This window comes from Culex pipiens, chromosome 3 (assembly GCF_016801865.2).
Source record: "Culex pipiens pallens isolate TS chromosome 3, TS_CPP_V2, whole genome shotgun sequence".
Taxonomy (NCBI): domain Eukaryota; kingdom Metazoa; phylum Arthropoda; class Insecta; order Diptera; family Culicidae; genus Culex; species Culex pipiens.
The window spans coordinates 117498045-117521364 of NC_068939.1; the positions used below are offsets into that span (position 1 = coordinate 117498045).

A 23320-nucleotide genomic window follows, 5' to 3' on the forward strand; every position below is an offset into this window, starting at 1 on the left:
GTCACCCTCTAGATACGACGCAACGGCTTCGAGATACAGTAATTTCTAAATTGCAAAATACAAAAATATTTAAATACCTTACGCCCTTCTCAAATGTTATTTTCGAGTACTATTGGCTCCATATACACAACAATGGCTTATATAGGCCTAGGATAACATGTCTACAAAGTTTCATTGAAATCGGAGAGGGTCGGGTACAAAAGCACCAGAAAAAATCATGATTTGAGCTGGAAATGCTCAATAAAGAACGAAAAGACCATCATGCAGAGCGAACAATTTGATTTCTTTTTGTTTAAGTCCATTTGTAAAACTTTGAAATAACATATTTTTTTAAGCAGTACTGCTGAGCTAAGAACATTATTTTTTTCAATGAGAATAAGAAAAATCAGATAATAATTCAAACTTCTCTACAAGGAACATTTCCACCATAGTCTAATTAGCCGATGATTCAACTTTCCGAAGAAGACAATCTTTCTCCCATTACCGCTAATCGAAGTCTGATCAAACGCGTATGTGGCGCTAAAACTCAATCACTCGTTAAGGCGTTTAAGCCTTCCTACGTCAACGTAGCGGTGCACCCCCCGATGTTGCACATTCCAACCTAGGGTAAGTCGCCTCAAGGTGGACCGCGAGAAAGCAGCTTCTCGCGTTTTGCTTTGTTTATGGATACTTCGAGGAAACGCACACGCCACGGGTTAATGTGTTTCTCGCATTCCCATGCGATACTCTTTCTCTCTCTCTCTCTCTCTCTTCTCATCACAGTACTTCCCTTTTCTGACCTGTTTTATCGCCGCGGCCAGCGGGTTTCTTTTATTCGCTTCGTCACAGTAGAAATATTGTGAGTAAAGATCAGCTTTAGTTTTTCTCTCTCTCTGTTAGGATGATTCATAAAAAAATTCTAGAGTTTTTTTTTGCTATCTTTTCGCACCCGCCATTTCGACGTCCCGAGAAAATCGCGTTTTAATGTTTGATCTTGAATAAACAAAAACGAAAGCACCCAATGTCAACAATAACAAACACGTTTTTTTTTGGCTGACCATTATGTGCATTGTCCCGAAGTTTGGTTGAAGTTAGATGCTGGAGTCCCAAATCATAATTACAAATATTTACGGTAATCTAACTTGTACGTGCGTCAAACGCGTTCTGACCTAAAATCCCTTTAGCCAGATGTCGCACTTGCATCAATTTTCAGGGAGTGACAAGATAGCACGACAAGATTGAAACTACTTTACTCATATGTAAAGTGACAAAATTGCACGGAGTTTTTTCAGATTTCGTTGAATATCTCAGAATTGAAATCGAATTTTGGGGATCTGTGAAGGTCATAAGATGAGGCATTGTGAGCTGCACGTTCTTAACTCAATTTGGCCAAAAATGCACGTACGACAAGTTAGCACGACGGTGACGATATGAAAGACAATAGCTTATAGGTCCTTTAGAAAAACTCTAGATGTGAAATTATTTAAAATGATAACATTACGTATGAATAAATAAATACATAAGTTGCCAACACACTGTAAAAAAGTTAATCATTTAGTTTCTTCACAAAAAGGTAAACAATTAAATATTACCTGAAAAATGGAAAAATATCTTACTTCAGTTCAATCTTTTCTTCTTTATTTTTTTTTAATTCTAAATCTATTGAGGCTCTCACTTGAATATTTTGTACAGTTTTTGTCGTTACTTCCAGTTCCAGTTCCAGTATTTTTTTTCAATCAAAAAAGTCTATATTATCTTTTGATCTAGTAATCTAAACTCTCTGTCTCTCTGTTATCTAATCAAATATGCTTAAATGATTGAGTGATGTATCATTATACTAAGCACACCACTAGCGTGCCCAGCTCTTTGAGGAAGGTGGGGCAAAAATATGAACGTTTTGAAAAATACGTCATTTGTGGACACCCCCTGACCAAATTTAGAACAAATTTCTGAGGATGGTGGGGCAGTTGCCCCAATAGGGTGGAATCGAAAATTGATTTTTTCAGCAACACATTTTTTGGGTCCCTTTTAGGGTCCCAAACAACCTCCCAACATTTTCGAGCAATTGTTTAGCCCACGATTGGCGTAAAGCGAATGAAATTTGTATGGAAATTACTGTGGAGAAACATGCGTTTTCATATTTTTGATTCTACAAAATTCATGTTTTATTATTTTATGAAACTAACACCGTAGAAGGCTATAGCCCTGGATGTCCTTAACAACTCTCCCGAAGTCAATATGGTGCTAAATTACTTCTAACAAAAGTTACAGATCGTTCAAGAGAGACATTTCGAAATACTCGAAAAAAAACATACTTTTTACCAACACTGCCAAGTCAAGCGGAATCTTTCAATAAATATAATATATTTGAGGATTTGGGGTGCAACTTAACAAAATAATGTCTTCTAAACAATATGTTTGCGCATGCAAAAGGTTCAGATTGTAGATTTGTATCAGTTCAGTTAGATCTAGTACTACAGAATAATTCTAAGCATCTCCAAATGAGTTCTTGGCATTGTTATAGAATTTCCCGCTAGAACTACCAGCTTTGGTCACAAGAATCTTCTCTAGAAGTGGCCATAGCTCCGTGAGACACAGTACAGAACAGAACCGTCCTGTTCTGAAATACAGCTCAAGATGTAGAAAGTTACAGTTTTCTCGTCTAATTACCGTCCAGTACAGTTCAATAAACCGACAGAAACCAAGAGCAATAAAGTTTTGATTATAATTTACTGTGCACCAGCTAACCCGCGAGTTTCAGTTCTGTCCAGATCCGATTATGCCACGAACCAAGCACCAGACGCTCTTATGTGCGTTAACACAATTCTTCACATCGATTTTCAGTAAGGTTAATCAAGATATAAGAACAAAATGTCTGTTTTGTATTTAATGGTTCCTTTGGCAATGTTGGCAGAAAGTTTGAGTTTCACTGATTATTTCAGTACACTACTTTTGAAAACTCTGTATCTTTTTATGAAGCACTTTAGCACCATACTTTCTTCGGGAGAGTTGTTCAGGACATCCAGGGCTACACTTCTACGGTGTTAGTTTCATAAAATAAAAGAACATGAATTTTGTAAATTAAAAAAATGTGAAAATGCTAGTTTCCCCATAGTATATTCCATACAAATTTCATTCGCCTTGCGCCAATCGTGGACTTAACTAAAATACAAGTTATTCGCTCTACAGCATTGCCTTGGCGTTCTCGATTGCGAGATTTCTACTCGAAAATAGGTGTCCGAAGGTTTGATTGTTGAGGCAATTGCAAACTTCTTTCCTAGCTTCCATCCACCCCGGGATTTGAACTGACGACCTTTGGATTGTGTGTTCAACTGCCTACCAGCGGCTCCACCGAGACAGGACCCAGGGAGACGACTCCTACACCTGGATTGAGCTTTCGACCTAACCCTTGAGGTTAGACCGGGCCAACATTTACTTCCCCATCCGACGGAAGGCGTGGTCTGACAAATCTCGTCTCGAAAAATGCCACCGGGACCTTCTGGGATCGAACCCAGGCCGACTGGGTGAGGGGCAATCACGCATACCCATACACCACGAGTCCCGGCTTGGACTTAACTAATCGTTCCCAAATTTTGGGAGGTTGTAAGGGACCCTAAAAGGGACCCGATAAATGTGTTGCTGATTGGATTTTTATCATTTTTAATTTTCCCATATAACTAGATTCCAACCTTAGAATCCTCTCTGCGGTAAACAAAACGTAGTAGTTCTTGTCGCTTTAAATTTTGTAATACATTTGTCTTTACGATAGCACATAGGATGACTTGTGAAACGTGGACCGATTCGGATGTACACTGAAAAAATATGTGAATTTACTCGACACGGAAAAAACGAATCACATGTAAACTCAGTTGATGTAAACTTGAGATTTGTCGTAAACGGTTGAATCACACGTAAAATCATGTTTTTACGTATAATTTGTTGCAAAATTACATCAAATTACATTTAAATTTAAATGTTTAATGACGTGCAAAAGTGTTACATCATAAATGATGTAACATTCAGAAATATTTTTTTGTGTGTAGGCGGATTTTCCGGGTTTGGGCTTTAGAATGAATTTAGACCAACCATAAGGTCTTACAAAAGACGTCAAATAACATCACCATACCGAAAACGGCGTTTGATTTCATTGTATTTTTCGAATTATGAGAAAAATGTAAATTTATTGACAAAACCACGCAAATGTTGTTTATTTCGAGGTTTTTAAATAAGTTAAGATGTTACTACCATGGTAAACAAACAACAACGGAACCTTCATATCGTTTAGAGGATTTATGGTAGAAGTGTTAAATTAAAATCCACTTGGGGGCAGAATGGAAAACCGTCAAAAGTTACGAAATTTGAGCTAAATGGATTATTTCACTTCTTGTAGCTTCACAAATCACGTTTAATGAAACATTAGTTGATTTTTTAGTTGTTTTGATGCTTTTTTGTAAAAATAGTGTCTTATTGCAACATATTAACACTATTTTCGAAAATGTTTGTTTTGGTAATTGACAATTTTTATAAAAGTAGTCTAACTTCAGGAAACTATGTTCGAAAGGTCCTTTAAGTTATTTCTCATCTCCCTTCAACCATGTATGAGACGAAATGGTTTGTTTTCTAAGGGTGATCCATTCTGCCCCGCACCCTGGAAAAGTAGTCGAAAAACACTTTTTTTAATTGCATCAAAAATAGTTTTAAGCTATACCAGTGTACAACATTGGAGGGAGCATCCCAAAGCATAAGTCTACTACACTGAATTCATAAATTTGTTTGTTTATCTATGGTTTTTGGTGCATTTTCCTAACTTCTTCCAAACTTTAAATACTTTTCATGTTTCATCACAAATTGTGCATAGTGCCCAAGGGATGTACAGTGAATCAAATATTTGTCCGTACCCCCCGTACGGAAAATGTTTGTAATATAAAAGTTCATAAAATACGACCAAAGTACCATGTTTTATACATCAATCGACGTGGCAGAATGTCCTCTTTAAGATACTGTCATTGAATTTGCAAAAAGCTTTTTCTAAAAGAATACAAAAATAGTTTACTGAAAATAGTCAAAAAAAGAGGTCAAATAATTGTCCGTACCCCTAATAAAAGTACAAAATCTGATCGATTTAAGTGAATTCATTTATGAAATGTTGTTTCTGTGTCAAATACTAGTAGCTCTAGCCAGTTTGTGACAACTTTGAACTTCTGATAACTTTATTAAGTTAGTTTATATTAAAAATTGGTTTAAATTTAGTTTTTATATGTAAAACTTATCAAAACATTAGTTTATAAACACCTATTTTTAGTCTGAAATTTGAAATTTTCAAATTCCTCAAGCAAAACATTCTGACCCAGGCCGGTACATAAATTCTCAGCACGGAAAGTGAAAATTTCAAATTTCATTCTAGGGACTCGTAATCGGGCTGTAGTGGACGAAATTGGATGCTTCAAAATGCAAGAGGTGGGTTTTTTTTGTCCTCTATCTGACCACCACAAAATTTCCCTCCGAGGGGTTAAACGGGTTCCGGGACAATCCGGATTGTTTAACGGTATTGTTCCGAAACAGTATTTTTGGTCGAAAAATGTCAATAAAAAAGATGAAAACAATGTATATTTCGAACAAATATTGTTAAAACTTGTTCAATAGAGACTCTTACAACATAAAATAGCAATTTTATAAAAATAGTTGTTTAAAAACTAATGTTTTGATAAGTTTTACATAAAAAAAACTAAATTTAAACCAATTTTTAATATAAACTAACTTAACAAAGTTATCAGAAGTTCAAAGTTGTCACAAACTGGCTAGAGGTACTAGTATTTGACACAGAAACAACATTTCATAAATGAATTCACTTAAATCGATCAGATATTGTACTTTTATTAGGGGTACGGACAATTATTTGACCTCTTTTTTTGACTATTTTCAGTAAACTATTTTTGTATTTTTTTAGAAAAAGTTTTTTTGCAGATCCAATGACAGTGTCTTAAAGAGGATATTCTGCCGCGTCGATTGATGTATAAAACATGGAACTTTGGTCGTATTTTATGAACTTTTATGTCACAAACATTTTCCGTATGGGGGGGGTACGGACAAATATTTGACTCACTGTAAATATTTATTTTTACATACTGTAAGTGTGTGCGGACTCATTCTAAATTTGAATTATAGAAATAGATCTCCGAAGAATAAAGCGCAAATCAAAGAAAAATATTTGTTATTTTTTTATATCTTGAACCAACCTAACCTTCTTTCTCTCTCTCTCTCTCAAAGTTTCTACTCCACGCAACCTATCCCAGCACCGCTCCATGCCGTTGTTGTTGATCAACTTTCAACTCCCCATCGCTCAGGCAGCATCAGCCGAGCAACATGTGCTGCTGCTCCTTAGCCGGCTTGCAGCAGCAGCTTCAACACAACACCAGCCGTTCAGTGCGAATCAAGCTTCCGCAGCGATAACAACCGTCAACGACGCGTCACCTCATTACGCCTACTTTGATCTGATTTTCGATCTTTTCAAAAGTCGGATCATTCTAAGCGGGCGCGCGCGCGATGATCTAGTCGACTGATCGACCACGTGGAATGAATCACACCCGATCGCGATCGTCCATTAGATTGTTAGCTGTTGAACCAGTTGATCCGGGCACTTCAAAGCTGATCATCACCAAAGATCGTTTTCTCCTCAATCAACCGGTGGTGGTTGTGAAATTCGGAGAGCGAGAAAGGGTGAAAACCACCGTGGTCAAGAGAAAGCAACGAGTTGCAGCGATTTTGGGCAGGAAAAGGAAAAGCGAAATCGTGAGAGCCGACACGGTTCCAAGAAGCGTTTCGTGCTGGTGCAGCAGTAGCTGGGAACGGTGGTCCGGGAATACAGACCGTAAAGTCGGGCCTGACCTTGATAGTCGCGTCGCGCACGCGGTCGTTGAACGGTCGATACGACGACGTTTTCGGCGACGACTTTCGTTCACTGTTTCGGGTAGCAATTCTCCGAGAATTGTTTGTGTTCAGTGTTTTGTGGGAGTTATGATTAATCGTGCTAAATTTGTATTCTGTGAGTGAGCTCGAGAAAAAAAAATCAGTGAAGAAGCGAAAATCTCAGTCTCACAAAGGCAGCGTTTGTGTTTTAGGTCGTGGACCGTTTTAGCACGCGCACGCGGAACCACTTGTGCACGAGACCGCCTGAGTTGTGTGACTAACGGGAGTAAAAACGGGGAAATTGATGAGAAGTAGTCGTTGCAACGGCGCAGCTGAGACGACGACCAAGACCAAGTCATACAGAATTGCGAATTGCCTGCGAGCTTGGAGCGTTCCCGGAGAAGAACCCTGCGAAGTTTCACACAATCACAAGAAATGGATCGGCAAAGTGTTGCACTGGCCACGGTGCTACTGCTGCTGGTTATAGGTAATTATCCGACCACCACCGAACAGTTTCATGAACAGCTGATGAAGGGACGAGGGACTATGGAAGGGAGTTGGGGGATGCAAATATAATGAAAATAAACCGTGACTTGGCAGCGGCGTGTAGGATGGTCTACTTTTGCATTGCGGATCAACCAAGAAGAGAGAGAGAGTGTACACGATTTGTTTGATTTTGCAATGAGGTGGTGGTTGCTTGAAACTGGTTCTGCTCTTTGGAGTACCCTGCAGGGAACGTTCCTCAAAGGGTACGGTAGGATGTAACGATGACCTACTTTTTGGACGGAGGTATCCATTTATCATTTTTCCTGGTTTCATCTTTTTGATACGATTGAAGTTCAGAGATGAAATTTTAAAAAATAGATGGACACTAATTGTTTGGACTTGGTTAAAAGTTACATACATTTTTAGCAAAAAAAAGATGCAAATTTCAAACTTAAATATCTCTAAAATGCGCCAGGTTGCATTCGAAATAGGGATCCAGAGATCCAGCACTACACACGCTGAAAAAATCTCAGAAGTGTTTTTATTTTAACTCGAGACATCTTCATTTGAAAATGTCTAATAGTCAGAGGAAAAGTGCTTGGAACCTCTACGAAATTTGAAAATTGTCTAACTGCTCGCTGAATCTGAATATGCTCTCAGAATTGATCCAAGATGTAACATATCTATTTTTGGTCATATTTTGGGTCTATTTTAACAATCTTTTGTACAAGTTCTATAATTTTTTAAACATTTTTCAAACTATTTTTTTTAACTTACAGCATCCTATTCAAGATTTCGAAGCAAACACTTTCGATAAATGCGTATTATCAATATGTTGCATATGTTTATATTTTAAAAAACTACCTGAGACAAAAAGTGAAATTCTAGAAAAAAAATAAAATATAGAAACAAAACCATAAGTGATCTATAGTCATATAATGATATTCTGCAATAAGAAACTCTTGCACAAAATAGTTTTATTTTCTGTGAGAAAGCACAGGTTTTGTATGAACTTTTGATGGCCTTGATGGACAGTCAAATCTCAAGCAATTTTGGAAATTTTATTGGAAATAAATTTCCCTCAAACTGGATTCAAAACCGACCAAACTGACGGCGATTACTACCTATCTAAGTTTTTACAAAAAAAAAAAAACTTTTTTCGGTGTTAAATATTTTTAAACGAGCTCAAACATGGTTAATATGAATATCAATGCAGAACAATTAATTTCAGATTGTTTTCTGTTGATTAGACTACAATAATTGTTATAGTGCCATAAGAATAATTTTCCCATCATTAAGTAAATATATAATTAAAACAAAATTCAGGCCTGAAAGGGTTGAAATAATTGGAATTGTTTTTTTTTTTATTGAGATTCCATATTTTAACTTTTGCAAAACGTCGAGAATTTTTAATTTAGAAGATTAAACAATTTTAAGAAAAATAACTTATTTATTTATAAATTTCTCCTTTTTCTCGAGCTGTTAAAAAAGAGTTAAACTGTCACAAAAAAATGATTTTTTGTCCTGCTTTAAATAAAAATAAAATCATAATTATCATAATAAGGGGTAGGCGGAGCTGAATGGTTACGCTATTCGTATTTGTAAGCGGAAGGTTCTTGGTTCGATTCCTATCTGCTCCTATCGAGAAATTATGGAAGTAAGGAATTCTGAACACTTGAATATGAACGAAAAATTCATTAACTGTCGGCGGGGTTCGATCCCCCGTCCTTTGGGTCAGAATACAAAAATGCAAACCACCAGATCATCGAGGCTTAGTTGACCAGAAGGATTAAGAATGCTATAAGAATCCAAGAAACTTGATTGGAATCTGAGAACCTAAGAACAGGACAATGCAATATTGAATGCAAAGTTGAATTCAAGAACACACTCGGTTGCATACTCATTAGGCGAACATTGAACTTTCAACACGACCAGAATTCACCACACAAAGCTTGGTGAACTGAATTGGAAAGCTTTCAAGATGAATCTAAGAACATACGAAGAATTAAGGACTATAAATAACTTTGACCGGCCCCAACACTTACCACGGTGAATCCTGGCTTCACACCCATCTTACTAGCCCCCTCAAATCTCACGTGATAATTTGTCGAAGACGCAGCCGATTTAGCGGTCTTCATCACTCAAGTATCGGACTAATATTCTCATCCACTTCCCCGGGTCTTTCCACTGGTCGCGGCCGGCGCTGTGATTGACTAGCATGATAGGGACATTTGAAAGTTGCGAAGTCGTGATGATTGATTCCTACTCCACTTCTGTGGTCCACGGAGGTCCTGGTAAATAACAGAGTAGCTACTACGGGTAGACACCAATGCTATGCTATGCTAAATAAAATCATAATTTTAATATTTTAAGAGCACTGTGTACCCAGACAGTTTCGTCCAAATTGAAAATACAAAATGATAATCGTTCCCCTCGAAGTCAAAGTACGTATATTTTTTCGGCAAACAGAACTTGGATCCGCTTTTTCATCTCCTTCGCCATAATTATCGAAAATTTACAGAAGAGTTGCTTTGTTCGTAACGATACATATTGGGAGGATGACTTGATATACCTAGTTCTCCAATTTGCAGATCTTTTTGATTGCACAGATTTGGTAAATTTAAACCAAGTCATCGTTTTGCACAAGGTTATTCGTTATTTTCGCAAAGTCGTACAGCATTGTGCAAACAAATGGAAGTGATACGACTGTTTGATAAGCAATCTATATCATATCGACTAAAGTAATAACCCACTTGCATCACAACACCAAATTTGCACACACAGTGTCAGGTATTGCCGAATCATCGTTGTTATCTCAGTACCAATTCAACAAAGAAGTTATTACTGGTGCTTCTCCACAATCGACGTTAGAAATGGCGTTAAAACAGACGCTCGTACATCTCACTGAGCTCCAAACTCCATACATCGGTGATAATATTGGCCCGAATCAGAGCACAGATTACGATACGCGGCGAGGCCAGCGAGGGTAATTATTCTGCGCGTGGCTTTTTTTCTTTCTATCTTTCACGCTAGAATGACCTGACTCAGTCTCGGTATAGGCTCAGCCAGCAGTCGTACTCTTCTCGGCGCTGCTGTTGAAACTCGACGGCGGCGTCAGGGTTCAGCGAACTGCGCGAAGAAAGACTTGCCCCTGATGGCCTCCACCGTGGAGGCATACCAATTGCAGTCCAGTTAACCCTTTACTGACCATTTTTGGAACATTTCGTTTGTGTTAGCATAGATTTCTGTATTTTTCATTCTGAGAAAATTGTTTTGACTAAAAAATTTGAAAAAATGCATATTTTTTTCATTAGCAAAGATGCAAAACAAATTCCAATACTTTTGAAGATAAAGAAACGTTAATTTTTTTTTTGCGAATTTTCAGATTCAAGCCCGTCTAGAAGCGGGCTTGGATTGTGGAGGGTGAAATGTTGGGGCTAAGGCTTTCCTTCCATTGAAGCAAAAGACCGTATGAACTTGAGAAAGTTGGGCAAACAACATGCAACAAGCAAATGCACAGACAGGGTCAACAGTTCAAAGCTATAAGTTGTCTGAATCAAGATTGACAAACTCTTCACTCACTGCGTTGAAACGCAAACTTGTTGAACCGATTGTGACGTTGTATAAGTTTGGCGAAAGTGGAAACAGTGGCCAGGTATAATTTAAGTACGTGACCATAAAAGCCAGGGAAACTTCCTTTATTGGAACCGGGTTTTTGCAACGGCCGATAGTGTGTAGTTGAAGGCAGTGACGAAAGTCACCGGTTGTTTTTGGGTTGTTGGATTATTATCAAAGAGAGAGTGAGCTTAAAGTGTTGTATAACTATATAATCACCAAATTTATGATTTGCAAAGTACACGGACGCCCAAGCCTCCCAAAAAAGTTGGAACGGTAACGGCATAATTCAAGCGATTGGGACGATTTTTGTTTTCAGTGGTTGTAAGATGATCTTAAAATTCTGCAGAACTTAATTTAAACAAATCTGTAATTTCTGCGACCGAAAACGTCGTTCTAACTTTAGGATCATCTAGTAAAAAAAAAATCAATAGAAAAAAGAAATGTCACGATTGCTTTAGTTATACCCCAGAACCAGCGAACTGATTTTACCGTTCCAACTTTGTTGAGGCCATTTTTGGCCAAAAACGTTCCTCAACTGTAGACAGTTGCCAACATGACAGGAATTGTTCTAAGATTTTTTTTCTTAAGATGGAATTCCTGGGATTTCCCGGAAAAAAATATTTCCCGTTTCCCTGGAAATTTGTAAATTTCCCGGGAATTCCCGAATTACAAGTAAACATTTTCCTACCTTTTTAGCACAAATGTTTTGAAATTATACAAAAAATAATAAGTAGAGAACCTGATTTGATTTTATTCATTTCAATCTACTGTTCATATTGAACAGCCTGTCTCTAAATTTCATGTCATGGTTTAATTCTGATAATATTTATGTTTGAAGTATTCACAACTAGGAATATTATTTGCTTATAAGTTGGGCATACAAAATCACGCTATTATGGAATGAATATTAATTATTTTATTTTCGACAACATATTTCAACAAAATATTTTGCTAACTCATTTGAAAATAAGATATTCCCCTCTTCCGGCCAAGATCAAAATTTAGATTTGTTTAACATTTTTGTTTAGTAAAATAAATAAATACATGTTGTTTACCTTGACCAAATTGTATGAAAATAGAAATGATATAATTAAATTTAAAAAAGGGTTGTTCGAGAATTTTTTTTTAAGTATTCGAGAAATTACTGTTTGAAGTTATAAATTTATGAAACTCATGAGCTACCAAGGGTGTAAGAGGGTAAGATATGAAAAAAATATCGTTTAATTTCAACCACTTTTACACTATGAAAATTATTTTACTCTTATTAATTGATTAGGCCTTACAGCCATATATAAAAAATCATACTATAAATAGAACCATGAAAAATAATTAAAAAACAACTTCGTATCCTATGAAATTTACTCAAAGAACGCAACCATATTTCAAAAACTCGCTTCAATTTTTTTTTAAGTTTGAGCAGTAATTTAATGAAATAGTGTTTCAAATTAAATAGCGCTAGAATTTGGATTGTTAAGGCAAATTCCATGATTATCTATTTATTCACAAGTTTAAAATACTTGTTCTGGAATAAGTTCTTTGCCATGAAAAACATTATTTCTGCAAGATTGTTTTCCTTTTCAACTTTATGGTCACTGAGACAAGTTTAAAAGCAATTTTATTGTTGTGGAGAATTGCTTTTCACTGTCCAAACACTTTAATAAAAAAAACTTCTCAACAAAAAATACTAATAAAAATTAGAAAATTTATATATTTTCTCATAGACATTCAATATTACGAAAATATTTTTTTCGAAAAGAACGGAAAATTTCACGAATGTTTCATGTTTTGACATTGTAAATCGGACCATTAGTTTCTGAGATATCGACATTAGAAAATGGTGGGTTGTTTGGGTGAGACTTAGAAAATATCAATTTTCCTGTTTTTTAACCTTTGCATGGCAATATCTCAGCAACTAAGGGTTGTATCAAAAAAGTCCGAATAAGCAAAATATAGAGAATTTTCTCAGCCTTTCAAAAATATTTTTTTCAAAGGTGGGCAAACATGGGCACTACTTTTAAAAAATCAATAACTGCGACTATTTTGAAAAAAGTTACATTAAAATGGCTATGACTTGAAAACGATGAACTTTATCAAAATTTAACTAAAGTACTTTTTGATTGCAAATTGAATTTTACATCGAAAAATGAAGTTGAAAAAAATTTTAAGACCAATATTTCGATTTTTTGAAAAATTGTATTGGTTCAAAAAATTATAACTCGGTCAAAGATTTTTTGCCCATTCTGGAAATTTCTGAAAAGTTGGCATTTGATGTCCACTAAAACATATAAAAAATAGTGTTTTTTTGCAAAACAAGTTCTAGTGACAAAAAGTGAAATTAAAAATCACCAAATTTTTTTTTATCGAGTATCATTTTTTTTCAGTGTAGTCCTTATCCATAGCTACAACTTTGCCCAAGACACCAAATCGATCAAAAATTCCTTCAAAAGATACAGATTTTTGATCATTAAGCCATACAAATTTAAAAATAACTTGTTTTCTGAACTCTTTTGCTTGTCGAAATGCAAAAGTTTACACAATAAAAGGCGACAAAATAACAAGCAATTTCTTAAGCCTGTTGAAGAGAAAATGGGAACAAAAACAAAAAAAGGTATCCATTTCCATATGTCATGCCTTTTTGTGGGATTGCCATGATCTTGCGTTTTTTGCACGTAGGGATCCGTTTCTATATTTAGCTCCATAATTTTGGCAAGAACCGGTTAACCGAACTGGCGAAATAAAAATAATATCCATCTGGAGCGGCAAACGGGTTTTATTTAGCTTAAAAAGTTTGAGCAAAAATTGTGTTCTTGAATGAAAACATGAAGACATGAAAACCAAAAAGAATTTTGCAAGTAGCTAAAAATTTGCCAAGTCATCAATGCTTAAAATTTGTCAGCCACCAACGCCAATTTAAAAAAAAATGCCTTGTTATTTCCAAATGAAATTCAATGAAAATGATAAATGTAAATCTTTGGCCCACGTGCAGATTAGGCTAGACAAGGTAAGATTCAATTAGCATTATTTAACGTTGGAAGCTTATAATTTGTATTCCCATATCAGCTCCGCTTGGAAGGTACGTCGATAGATCTGTAAAATCTTGTTTTGCTCCAATTTTAGGATTTTTTTCGACTGTCAAACCGAGAGATAACGTTATTTAAAAAAATGCCATTTGAGGTATTAAAGAGAAGAACTGTAACACAGACATTTCAAATCCATCGATGTGCTTTCCAAGCTACAATGCTATGGAAATACGACTTCAAAAATCCAAACAGCCAATAATACTAATTGAGTCGTCTAGGAAGACAATAATAAAGTGACGCGACACAAAATCTTACGTCCTTTCTACTGATTTGAGTCATCGCTCAATTTTCTAGAGTCTAGACAATGAAGCAACCTGTGCTTTTTTCTGCAATGTTTGTTTACCATAAGCTTTATAGTAGAACGCGGATTTTTTTACGCACCGTCACGTCATGTGCCCTTTCTCCCTCTCTTCGGAAAATGTGCTCATGCGCCACTACACCTACGACGCCACATGAATCACAAAAACGTGTGAATTCAGAAAAGCGAAAGTGCAATTAATGCAAATTGAAACTTGAAACCTGCTCCGCTGGCGCTGGTATTTCTGCGTTATTGTTGTTGTTGTTGACGTTAACTTGCTCAATTGGGTTGGAAAAATGTCACTGGGGCGCGTGTTTAAATTTGAATTTCAAGCGAAACTTTTTAAAAAGGGGATTGTAAACAAATTTTCATATCGCTAACTTTAAAGAAGTTGACACTGAGTTTGAGAAGGGTCAACTACCTGTTGACAATTACAACTAAAATTACCCCTTTTTGAGTTGTTACGGATGGTTTGATGTCACACCCCCAAGTTCCAAATTTGGGCGCCATCTGTTCAGCTTCAACAAACAACAACTCAAATTGGATCATTTTTTACTACTCTGTTAGTTGTGGAAGCCGCGTTGATTGCCAAGATCGCCGCAGCCAGACAAAAGCATGAGGAAATCCTGTGTCTCTGGCATTTCAGCAACTTATGCGCGTACAATATTACCCGTCATTTGCCAGAATGATGACATCTCTCCGGTGGCGGCGGCGGCGACCCGGTAAACCCCTTAAGAGACAATAAATAATTCAATTTAGACCTTTGTCGTCTTTATCTGCCGTAGTCCGAGGAGTTCCTATACTTAAACGGTCGTCCATAAAGTCACGCGTTTGATATGATAACGCGATGGATATGTATTCAATTGTGACCCACTTTCGAGAGAGCGCGGCGGAAAGTTGGTCACGCTTCTGGGTTGGAAACAACGTCGACGAATACATTTAAAAGTCAGCTGTAGCAGCAATGAAAATTGACCTACGCAATTTGGCACCTTTTGCTTAAAATATGTTGCAACTTGAAATAAATTCCGATTTTCTTGAAATTTGGAGTCTGGAATTAACCTCGGAATTCGGTCAAATTGTGTAAACTTGTAAGGGTGTAATTTTAAGTTGTAATATTACCTCTTTTATGAGAATTATCACGATTTGGGCTCAACAAGTGGGGAAACACTAGAATACTGGTGAATTGGGTCCTAAAATGAAGCTTAGATTGCTGATATTATTGTTTACAGCGATAAAACTTATTTTTCTGAGTACAATGACCCTTTGTACGACCACAAAGAGTTTAAAATGGATTTTTAAATAAATTTTGAAAAATTAATCTCGCGGTCCTTCTTGACAGAAAAGCTCCTACTTGACAGCTCGTTCCAAGGGGACCATAGTTAATCCATCGAAAAAATGTTGTCTTGTCAAAAAAAAATTTTGCATTAAAATGAAAAAAAGTGATCAGAAATGGTTTTTAATCGTGTTTTTTAACGTTGTACATAAAAATTGACATAGGGCTTTAGTACCCAATTGACACATTTTTTTCATTTTCCAAGTCTGATATGATATACTTTCTCATAATTTCGCTGCCGGCCATCGGGTATTGGAATGGAAGCACGCACATACATGGTGCATTTTTTAAATGTGACCAGGAATTTTAAAGTTGGACTAAATTTGCAACAAATATGCAAACGTTTCAGCAGATTTACACTCTGGTGCAATCATCTTCCATGGCAAATCGTCAACAAAATAAAAGCAACGACGGGTCGACGCAATCTGTCAACGCTTGAGATGATGACGCCGAATCAAGTTTACATCATTTCACGAAGTGCGACGTACTACATACACACAATTGTACATTATCAACACTTCCGGGCTGTTCACCAGTACTAGTACCGGCGAGAGTACTTTGCACTCGCTCGATGCGTTTTAACCGAGAGAGAGCGAGACGAACAATATTTTTAATCATACTATTTTATTGCTGTACAATTGTCCCGTGAACGATGCAGATTGTGGCGGTTGAATAGTCGGAAGAGATTACGAGGGGCCGCATTATCTGGAGGATTCCGCGATCATCCTGAATAATCGCTGGGAGAAATTAGGTTTAATTGGTTTGTGGAAACTTGACAAATTGTTTGAAATACCAAATTTGTACATGTTTTTACAAATATTTTATGATTTCTACAAGCTACAGAAATATATGCCGATCAAAAAAGGTGCTAAATCGTTCTCTCAATACTTTTTGATGTCATGTTGTATCTTTTTGTGAGGGTGTTTCCTTCATTGATTAGTAGGGTATCTTTAGTGAATCATTCCGTTTGATGAATCATTTTAAATCCGTTTCAAATTAAAATGACAAATAGTCTCATTAGATGTGCTGATTTTTTTTTCTCAAAAAACTATTTACGGTGTTCATATTTAAAAGAATGGAACAAACTAATATCAATATTACAGAAACTAAAAAAAAAAATTATAAGGTTAAGATACACAGTAAAAAATAATGTAAATTTGGAAGCTGTAATTTTGGAAGGTTGAATTTTACCTCTTTTATGATGTAATGTTACCTCAATTTAGACTGAAAAAGTGACGTTACACCAGAAAAGTGGTAAAATTACACATTTCCAGAGGTAAAATTCTGGAGTTTTTTTTTTGAAAAGGTCCTATAAACCAAATTTTCATTTTTTGCTTTTTGGGTGTTTTTAGAACCGCCTTGAGTCAGGGGTATTCAAAAACACCCAATAAGCATAAAATAAAAATTTGGTTTATAGGACCATTAAAAAAAAACTCCAGAATTACACCTTTTTCTGACATAAAAGATGTACCTCTTCCAAGATGTAATATTACCATGATTTTTTCTGTGTGAGTGAAGATTGTTTTCACTATATTTTAATTCCAGACTTTTTCATATACAGAGAAATCTCTTTTTATGCGGTGGCGTTACACGCTTTTTATTTCGTCGATTTCTCTAAAACCATACAATATTTTTGTAAGCTTCAAAAAGCGTTTTGTAGATCTTTAAAACCTACAAATTGCTTTTAAAAGATTGCAAAAATGTAGCATCGTTCCAGAGAAATCGCCAAATTAGAAAAACGTAAAAAGAGGTTTCTCTGTACAATTTTTCAAAGAATTGATCATGTTTGATTATCACCCTAGATTTTAGTTTGAACTTCTATTTTATATATTATTTTATGATTCACATTGTTTTAATTTTCTTTTTCTCTTTTCGACCTATCGGCTAACATCTGAGGGAACGTTCTTTTATTACGTAACGAAGTTAGGGGAGGGGGGGTGTGCTGAAAAAGTTAACGCAAAATTTTCATACAAGAATTCATAAATAATTACAAAAAGACCTTGCGTTACGCGTTAGGGACCTTCCATAAATCACGTGGACGCTTTAGGGGGGGGGGGACTGGTTGGCGGTTATCCGCGATCCATACATTTTTTTTTGTATGGACAATTGTCCACGAGGTGGGGGTAACAGATTGCCAAAAAAGTGTCCTCGAGGTTTATGGATGGTTCCTTACAGGGGGTAGGGGGGATCGCTCATCTGTTACGCTTTGTTACGAAGGGAGGGGGGGAGGTGGGTCAAAAATCCAAAATTTTGCGTAACGTAATAAAAGAACGCTCCCTGAAAAAACACTAGAACACAATACATTTATCCATTTTATGTTGATGACTAAAAAATGAAAAAAACCAGCAATATTTAATTTTAAATTAGGCTGGTACAAATATTTTTAAAAGTTTTTGTCACCCCCCCCCCCTTCAAAATTGGCCCGAAAAATCAGGGGGCAAAAAAATATTTTTACAATAAACTTCAAAATTTTAATGAAAATTCAAGTGCAACCAGCTGAAATCAAATTAAAATACATTCTCCTGCGTTTAAAATCATTTTTAGCATGTTTGGGTTTATTAAAAAATCTTAAGATTTTTTGAAAATTTTCGATGCAAAATCTTTTTTTTCGATACAATTTTTGTTTTTGTCAGGTCTTACATTTTTTGAATACTAATGATTGCAAAACAACTGAACTAGTGTGAAATGCATTTTAAAACACTTTTTTCATTTAAATGTGAAGACTATGGCTTGTTATTTTAATTTTTATATTTTTTTATTTTTTTGCCCCCCCCCCTTGACATCGGCCAGGGCCGAGGGACAAAAACTTTTTTAAATATTTGCATCGGCCTTATTTGTTTAGGAATATTTGAGACACATTTCGATTCAATAAAAGAGAACTGTTAAAAAAAGAACTTTTTTTCACAAAAGTAGAGTAATTATAATTTCCTAAAGGCCGGCCGATTTTGTGGCACAAACTTTGTGGGGACCTTTCCTATTGCCAAAGGAGTCATTTTGTGAGATGGCTCCAAAAAAATTTTGACAGCTGTCCTATTTTATATATGAGCAACTCTCGACGAAATCGGCCGATTTCGACCATTTTTATTTTTTGTATTTTTTATTTGGCTCAAATTTTGTGGGGCCCTTCCCTATGACCAAATAAGCTATTTTGTGTCATTGATTCACCCATACAAGTCTCCATAAAATTTTGGCTTCTGTCCATACAAAAATGGTACGTAAATATTCAAACAGCTGTAACATTTGAATTAATTTTCGGATCAATTTGATGTCTTCGGCAAAGTACCTGTGTTGAGGACTATCGAGAAAAAAATAGATACACGGAAAAAATTGCAGATTTTTTAATTAACTATTTTTTCACAACAACCCAATTTCCCAAAATACGCATTTTTTTTTATTTTCGAGATTTTTTTATATGTTTTAGGGGACAAAAACCCGCAACTTTTGAGCCATAGAGAAACATGGTCAAAACATATTCCGCCAAATTATGATTTTTTGAAAAAATAGTGATTTTTGGAAAACATCGAAATTTTATGCAAAAACAAATTTGACGTAATTTTTTAAATGTAAAATTGAATTTCCGATCGAAAAGTACTTTACAGATTTTTTGATAAGGGGCTCTGCTATCAAGATATATCCACCTAAAGTTTGATTTTAGCGAAATATTTGCAATTTTTTGATTTTTGAAAATAGTGACCATGAGTGACCATTGCTAAAAATTTTATTTGCTATAAAATTGTCAAAGAGACATTGAAGATTGGACCTCGGGTTGCTGAGATGCAGCCGCTTTAAGAAAAAGAAACATGAAAATTGATGTTTTCTAAGTCTCAGCAAAACAATCCACCAATATGGAGACTTGTATGGGTGAACCAATGACACAAAAAAGCTTCTTTGGGAAGGCCCCCGCAAAGTTTGAGCCAAATAAAAAAAATTCAAATAAAATCCATTTCCGGTTTTGGTAGAGAACTGCTCATATGGTCTTTTTAAAATGTTAGCCTTGATTCCAAAATTAACTCTTCTAATCTAATCTAACACAAACGCAGCCAGCCAGTGCTGGAAAGTCTTGTGATTAGATTACGCCCCAAGCACTTTTCTTGTCGATATTAATAATTGCAATACATCCGAGATCACCCGTAAATGTAATACAAAAATTAAAGCGGCCAGCCCTACTGCGTTGTGTTTACCGCAGAGAGGATTCTGTGAACGGATTACATTCCACAGAATCTACAGGGGAGTAAGGATGCGTGGACATACCGTACCAAACGCTCCGGATCAGTTAGGTGTGGTGTGTTAGTGTAAATTTGGCAGATAATTATATTTTTAGGGGGAAGTGAAACTGGGCAAAATGGGATTAAGGAATGGGAAAGTGAGGAAGGGGTAGGAGGGCTATTGAATAATAATATAAGGGAATATAATCATTTAGCAAATAATGATTGAAAGCTCTCACCAAGAATCAGCAAATCTTAAAATCTTCGAAAGACACAGCCAGATTGTGTCCCAACCTGCAGCTCCTAAGTTCTTAGGAGCCGCCAATCCGGCCGCATCAAATCAACAAAGATTTCCTCGTCATCTATGCGATTGAGGCTCTATCCCAGGTCAGCGACGTCTTCCCGGACATGCAGCAACGCAACGCAGGCCCGTAGCCATGGGGGGGGCTTCCGGGCTGCAGCCCCCCCCGAAATTTTTTCCAATTTTTTTAAAATTGAACTACCTTAAAAAAATCTAAAATCAATGATTGTGTGTTCTCTTCCCAGAAATAATTTGTAAGATAGAGAATCAAGAATTGATCGATCAAACTAAGTAATTTGCCTGTCCTGTTTTTGTAGATTATGGATCCAAAATTTGGAAATTTAAAAAATTGAGCTGCAGATTTGAACATTGTTCCATTCAGTAACATCTTATTTATCTTGTAGTTTTAGCATTACATTGGTTAGGATGGTCCAAATCTGGGCTTACTTGGGGCTATCTCCTGAAATCAAAGATTTACGCATCACTAGCCTAAGTTCCAAAATTGGAGCTTTTTCTGACCACTGACCACCAAGTTTGGGCAAAATCGTCAAATTGTATGGAGAAAAGCAACTGTTTCAGTTTTTGACCAATGGAAGGCGCAATAACTATCCAGTTCTTATAAATTTTCAGAACTAATATCTTCTTTAAATTTGGAAAAACTTTCCCGAAGACACCTTATTTTTTTGGGTTTTTTGCTAAAAAGTTATTAACCTTCGAAAATAGCAATTTCCGAGCGGACTGCTCTAAGGGGCTACATAGAAATAATTACCGTCATCTGGGGCGAATCGGGACTACAGTCTGAATAGGGACAGCAAAAATCCTTAGATCTTGTTGTCTTATTTTTGATTGTAGAACTTAAGTATGACCCCTGAAGAACCATAAAATAATTTAGAATTTTTGAATTCAATGTGGCGGTCAAAATGGAGGTCAAGAAATATTTCTGGTGTTTTTTTTAAAGGTCTGATAAACCAAATTTCCAGTTTTTGCTTTTTGGGTGCTTTTGAAACCGTCAGGAGTATTAAAAAACACCCAAAAAGCAAAAATTTGGTGTATTGGACCATTAAAAAAACAGATGCCGAATTTGATGTTAAAAACAAGCAAATAAAACATGCCGATTTCATTTGTTCCTGATTCGGTTATCCGAAGTCCTTCGAACTTCGGATAATCGAAACTTTGGATAATCGAGGCTTCGGCTAGTCGAATTTGGATTGTAAAATTAATAGCCCTCCTTTATTTGCATTAAAACCTTTAAACTGTTAATACATGTTTTTTCTCTACATTTTTCAAAATTATTTCATAATTTCTCAAAAATATTTAGATTCTGTTTTCAAAAACGAAAGCATTTAATATGAAAAACATTTGAGTGAATTTTGACTATTATCAGAAATACAATTCTAATTTTATCGTTTTGCTTTTAAAAATATGGTTAGTTACATATCTAAGACCTTAGAGAAAAATGCTTGAGAAATATCTGTGTGTATTTTTTTATTACTTTTTCGTAAACCTTTTTCCGAAACCACTCGTCCAAAATGCTTTCTTTTGGTCACATTTTTTAGTTTCCACCGTGGCCAATCTCCAATTTTTATTTAATAAATCAAAAATCGGAAGATCAACTAAGTGAATACTTATTATTAACTAATTTTCACTTTGTGCATGAGCTTGCGATTTTTAAAGGAAGAAATAAAATGATAAAAATATTCAAAACGTTAAAAAAAATTAAGCTTGGATTCAAAAACTCTGCAATTAAATTAATTAAACATCACTTTCAAATTATATAATTTCTGATCAATAATTCATTTTTAAACTATTTAATTTCTATTTTTTGGATTTTACAGATTAGAATTTGCATTTTGAAAATTTTAAAATTTCTTTAGTATTTTTTTTAATAATTTCTTATTTCTGAATATCAATTGTAAATATTTTCCAAAGTTTATGTTGCCACCTTTTCAAAATGGACCAAAAAACAGAGAGCAAATACAATATTTAAAAAAAATAGCTTCACAATTTTAATGGAAATAACTTATTTCGATTAAGTCTTTTTAGGACCAGCGACCAGGTCTGTCCGGAAAACAAATTTGAAATGTTTTTCCTGCTTTGATAATCATATACGACATGTTTGGGCTCGTTTAAAAATATTTAGAATTTTTGTAACATGTCGCGGAACCGCGGAAAGTTTTTTCTCACGAAAAAAGGATTTCGCCATCAGCTAGTTATTTTGAAAACTAATGATGCAAAACAACTGTACTGATTTAAAGTGTGTTTTGAACACTTTTAAAATAATAAAACCATAGCTTGTAGTTTTGATTTGTAACCCTCTCAACTTTGGTCAGAGTTTAGTGACATAAACTTCAGAATAATATTCGCAACGGCTAATTGAAGATTTAAAAATTTTACACTTTCAAATTTCTAAATTTTCATAATTTTTGATTTAATTTTTTTTGGTATAAGACAAAGAAATGCCAGAAATCAAAAATAAAAATAATAAAAACATAAAAAATTTAAGATAACAATTCAACAGAATAATATCAAAAAATCTGAAATTCCAAAAATTAAAAAATCTGAAACTGAAAAATTAATAAAATAATTGATACTTAAGAAATCCTTAACTAAAAAAATTATCATTTTAAAATTAAGTTATTCAAAATCCAATAAATTATGTTTTTTCAATTTTAATTTTTGGATGCTTTAAATATTTTTATGTTTGAATTCTAGTATTCCTAAATTAATTTATATTTACCAGAAAATTAAGTGATTTTTGTAATGGCTTTTCCCTTATTTCAGCATTTTAAGATTCAGCGTTTTGATAGTCAGCTTCATGAGGCAATTCTTCAATATTATTTAAGCGAATACATTATTTTCAAACGTTATTTTCAGTCGCATCCAAATAAACAAATCAAAATCTCATCAACACATATTGCTCCCGACGAAATATCAAACGACGCTTTTTGTTTCTGTTCCTTTTCAGCTGCGTACCGCTTAAGAGAAGTCTTTTCGTAAACCTTTTCTTGACCGTTCCTTGAGATTTTTTTGTATGGAGTTTTAAGAGTCTCCGTACTACAGGACATTTTTTAAAATTTTCGTTTGAAAGCAAAATTCAGACTAAGATTTGATTTA

The 23320-nt window shown here is 35.2% G+C and overlaps 2 protein-coding genes across 2 annotated transcripts in view; one reads left to right on the forward strand and one right to left on the reverse strand.

Moving 5' to 3' along the window:
• The window catches only part of LOC120417868 (rabankyrin-5), a 60821-nt gene that overhangs the window by 9096 nt on the left and 28405 nt on the right, over window positions 1-23320 (reverse strand). The window lies entirely within an intron of this gene.
• Window positions 6395-23320, forward strand: part of LOC120417870 (uncharacterized) — a 42499-nt gene continuing 25573 nt past the window's right edge. The window contains exon 1 of the mRNA XM_039580090.2: window positions 6395-7372. Coding sequence (XP_039436024.1) covers window positions 7321-7372 — 52 coding nt within the window. The 5' untranslated portion in view covers window positions 6395-7320. The remainder of the gene's footprint in view (window positions 7373-23320) is intronic.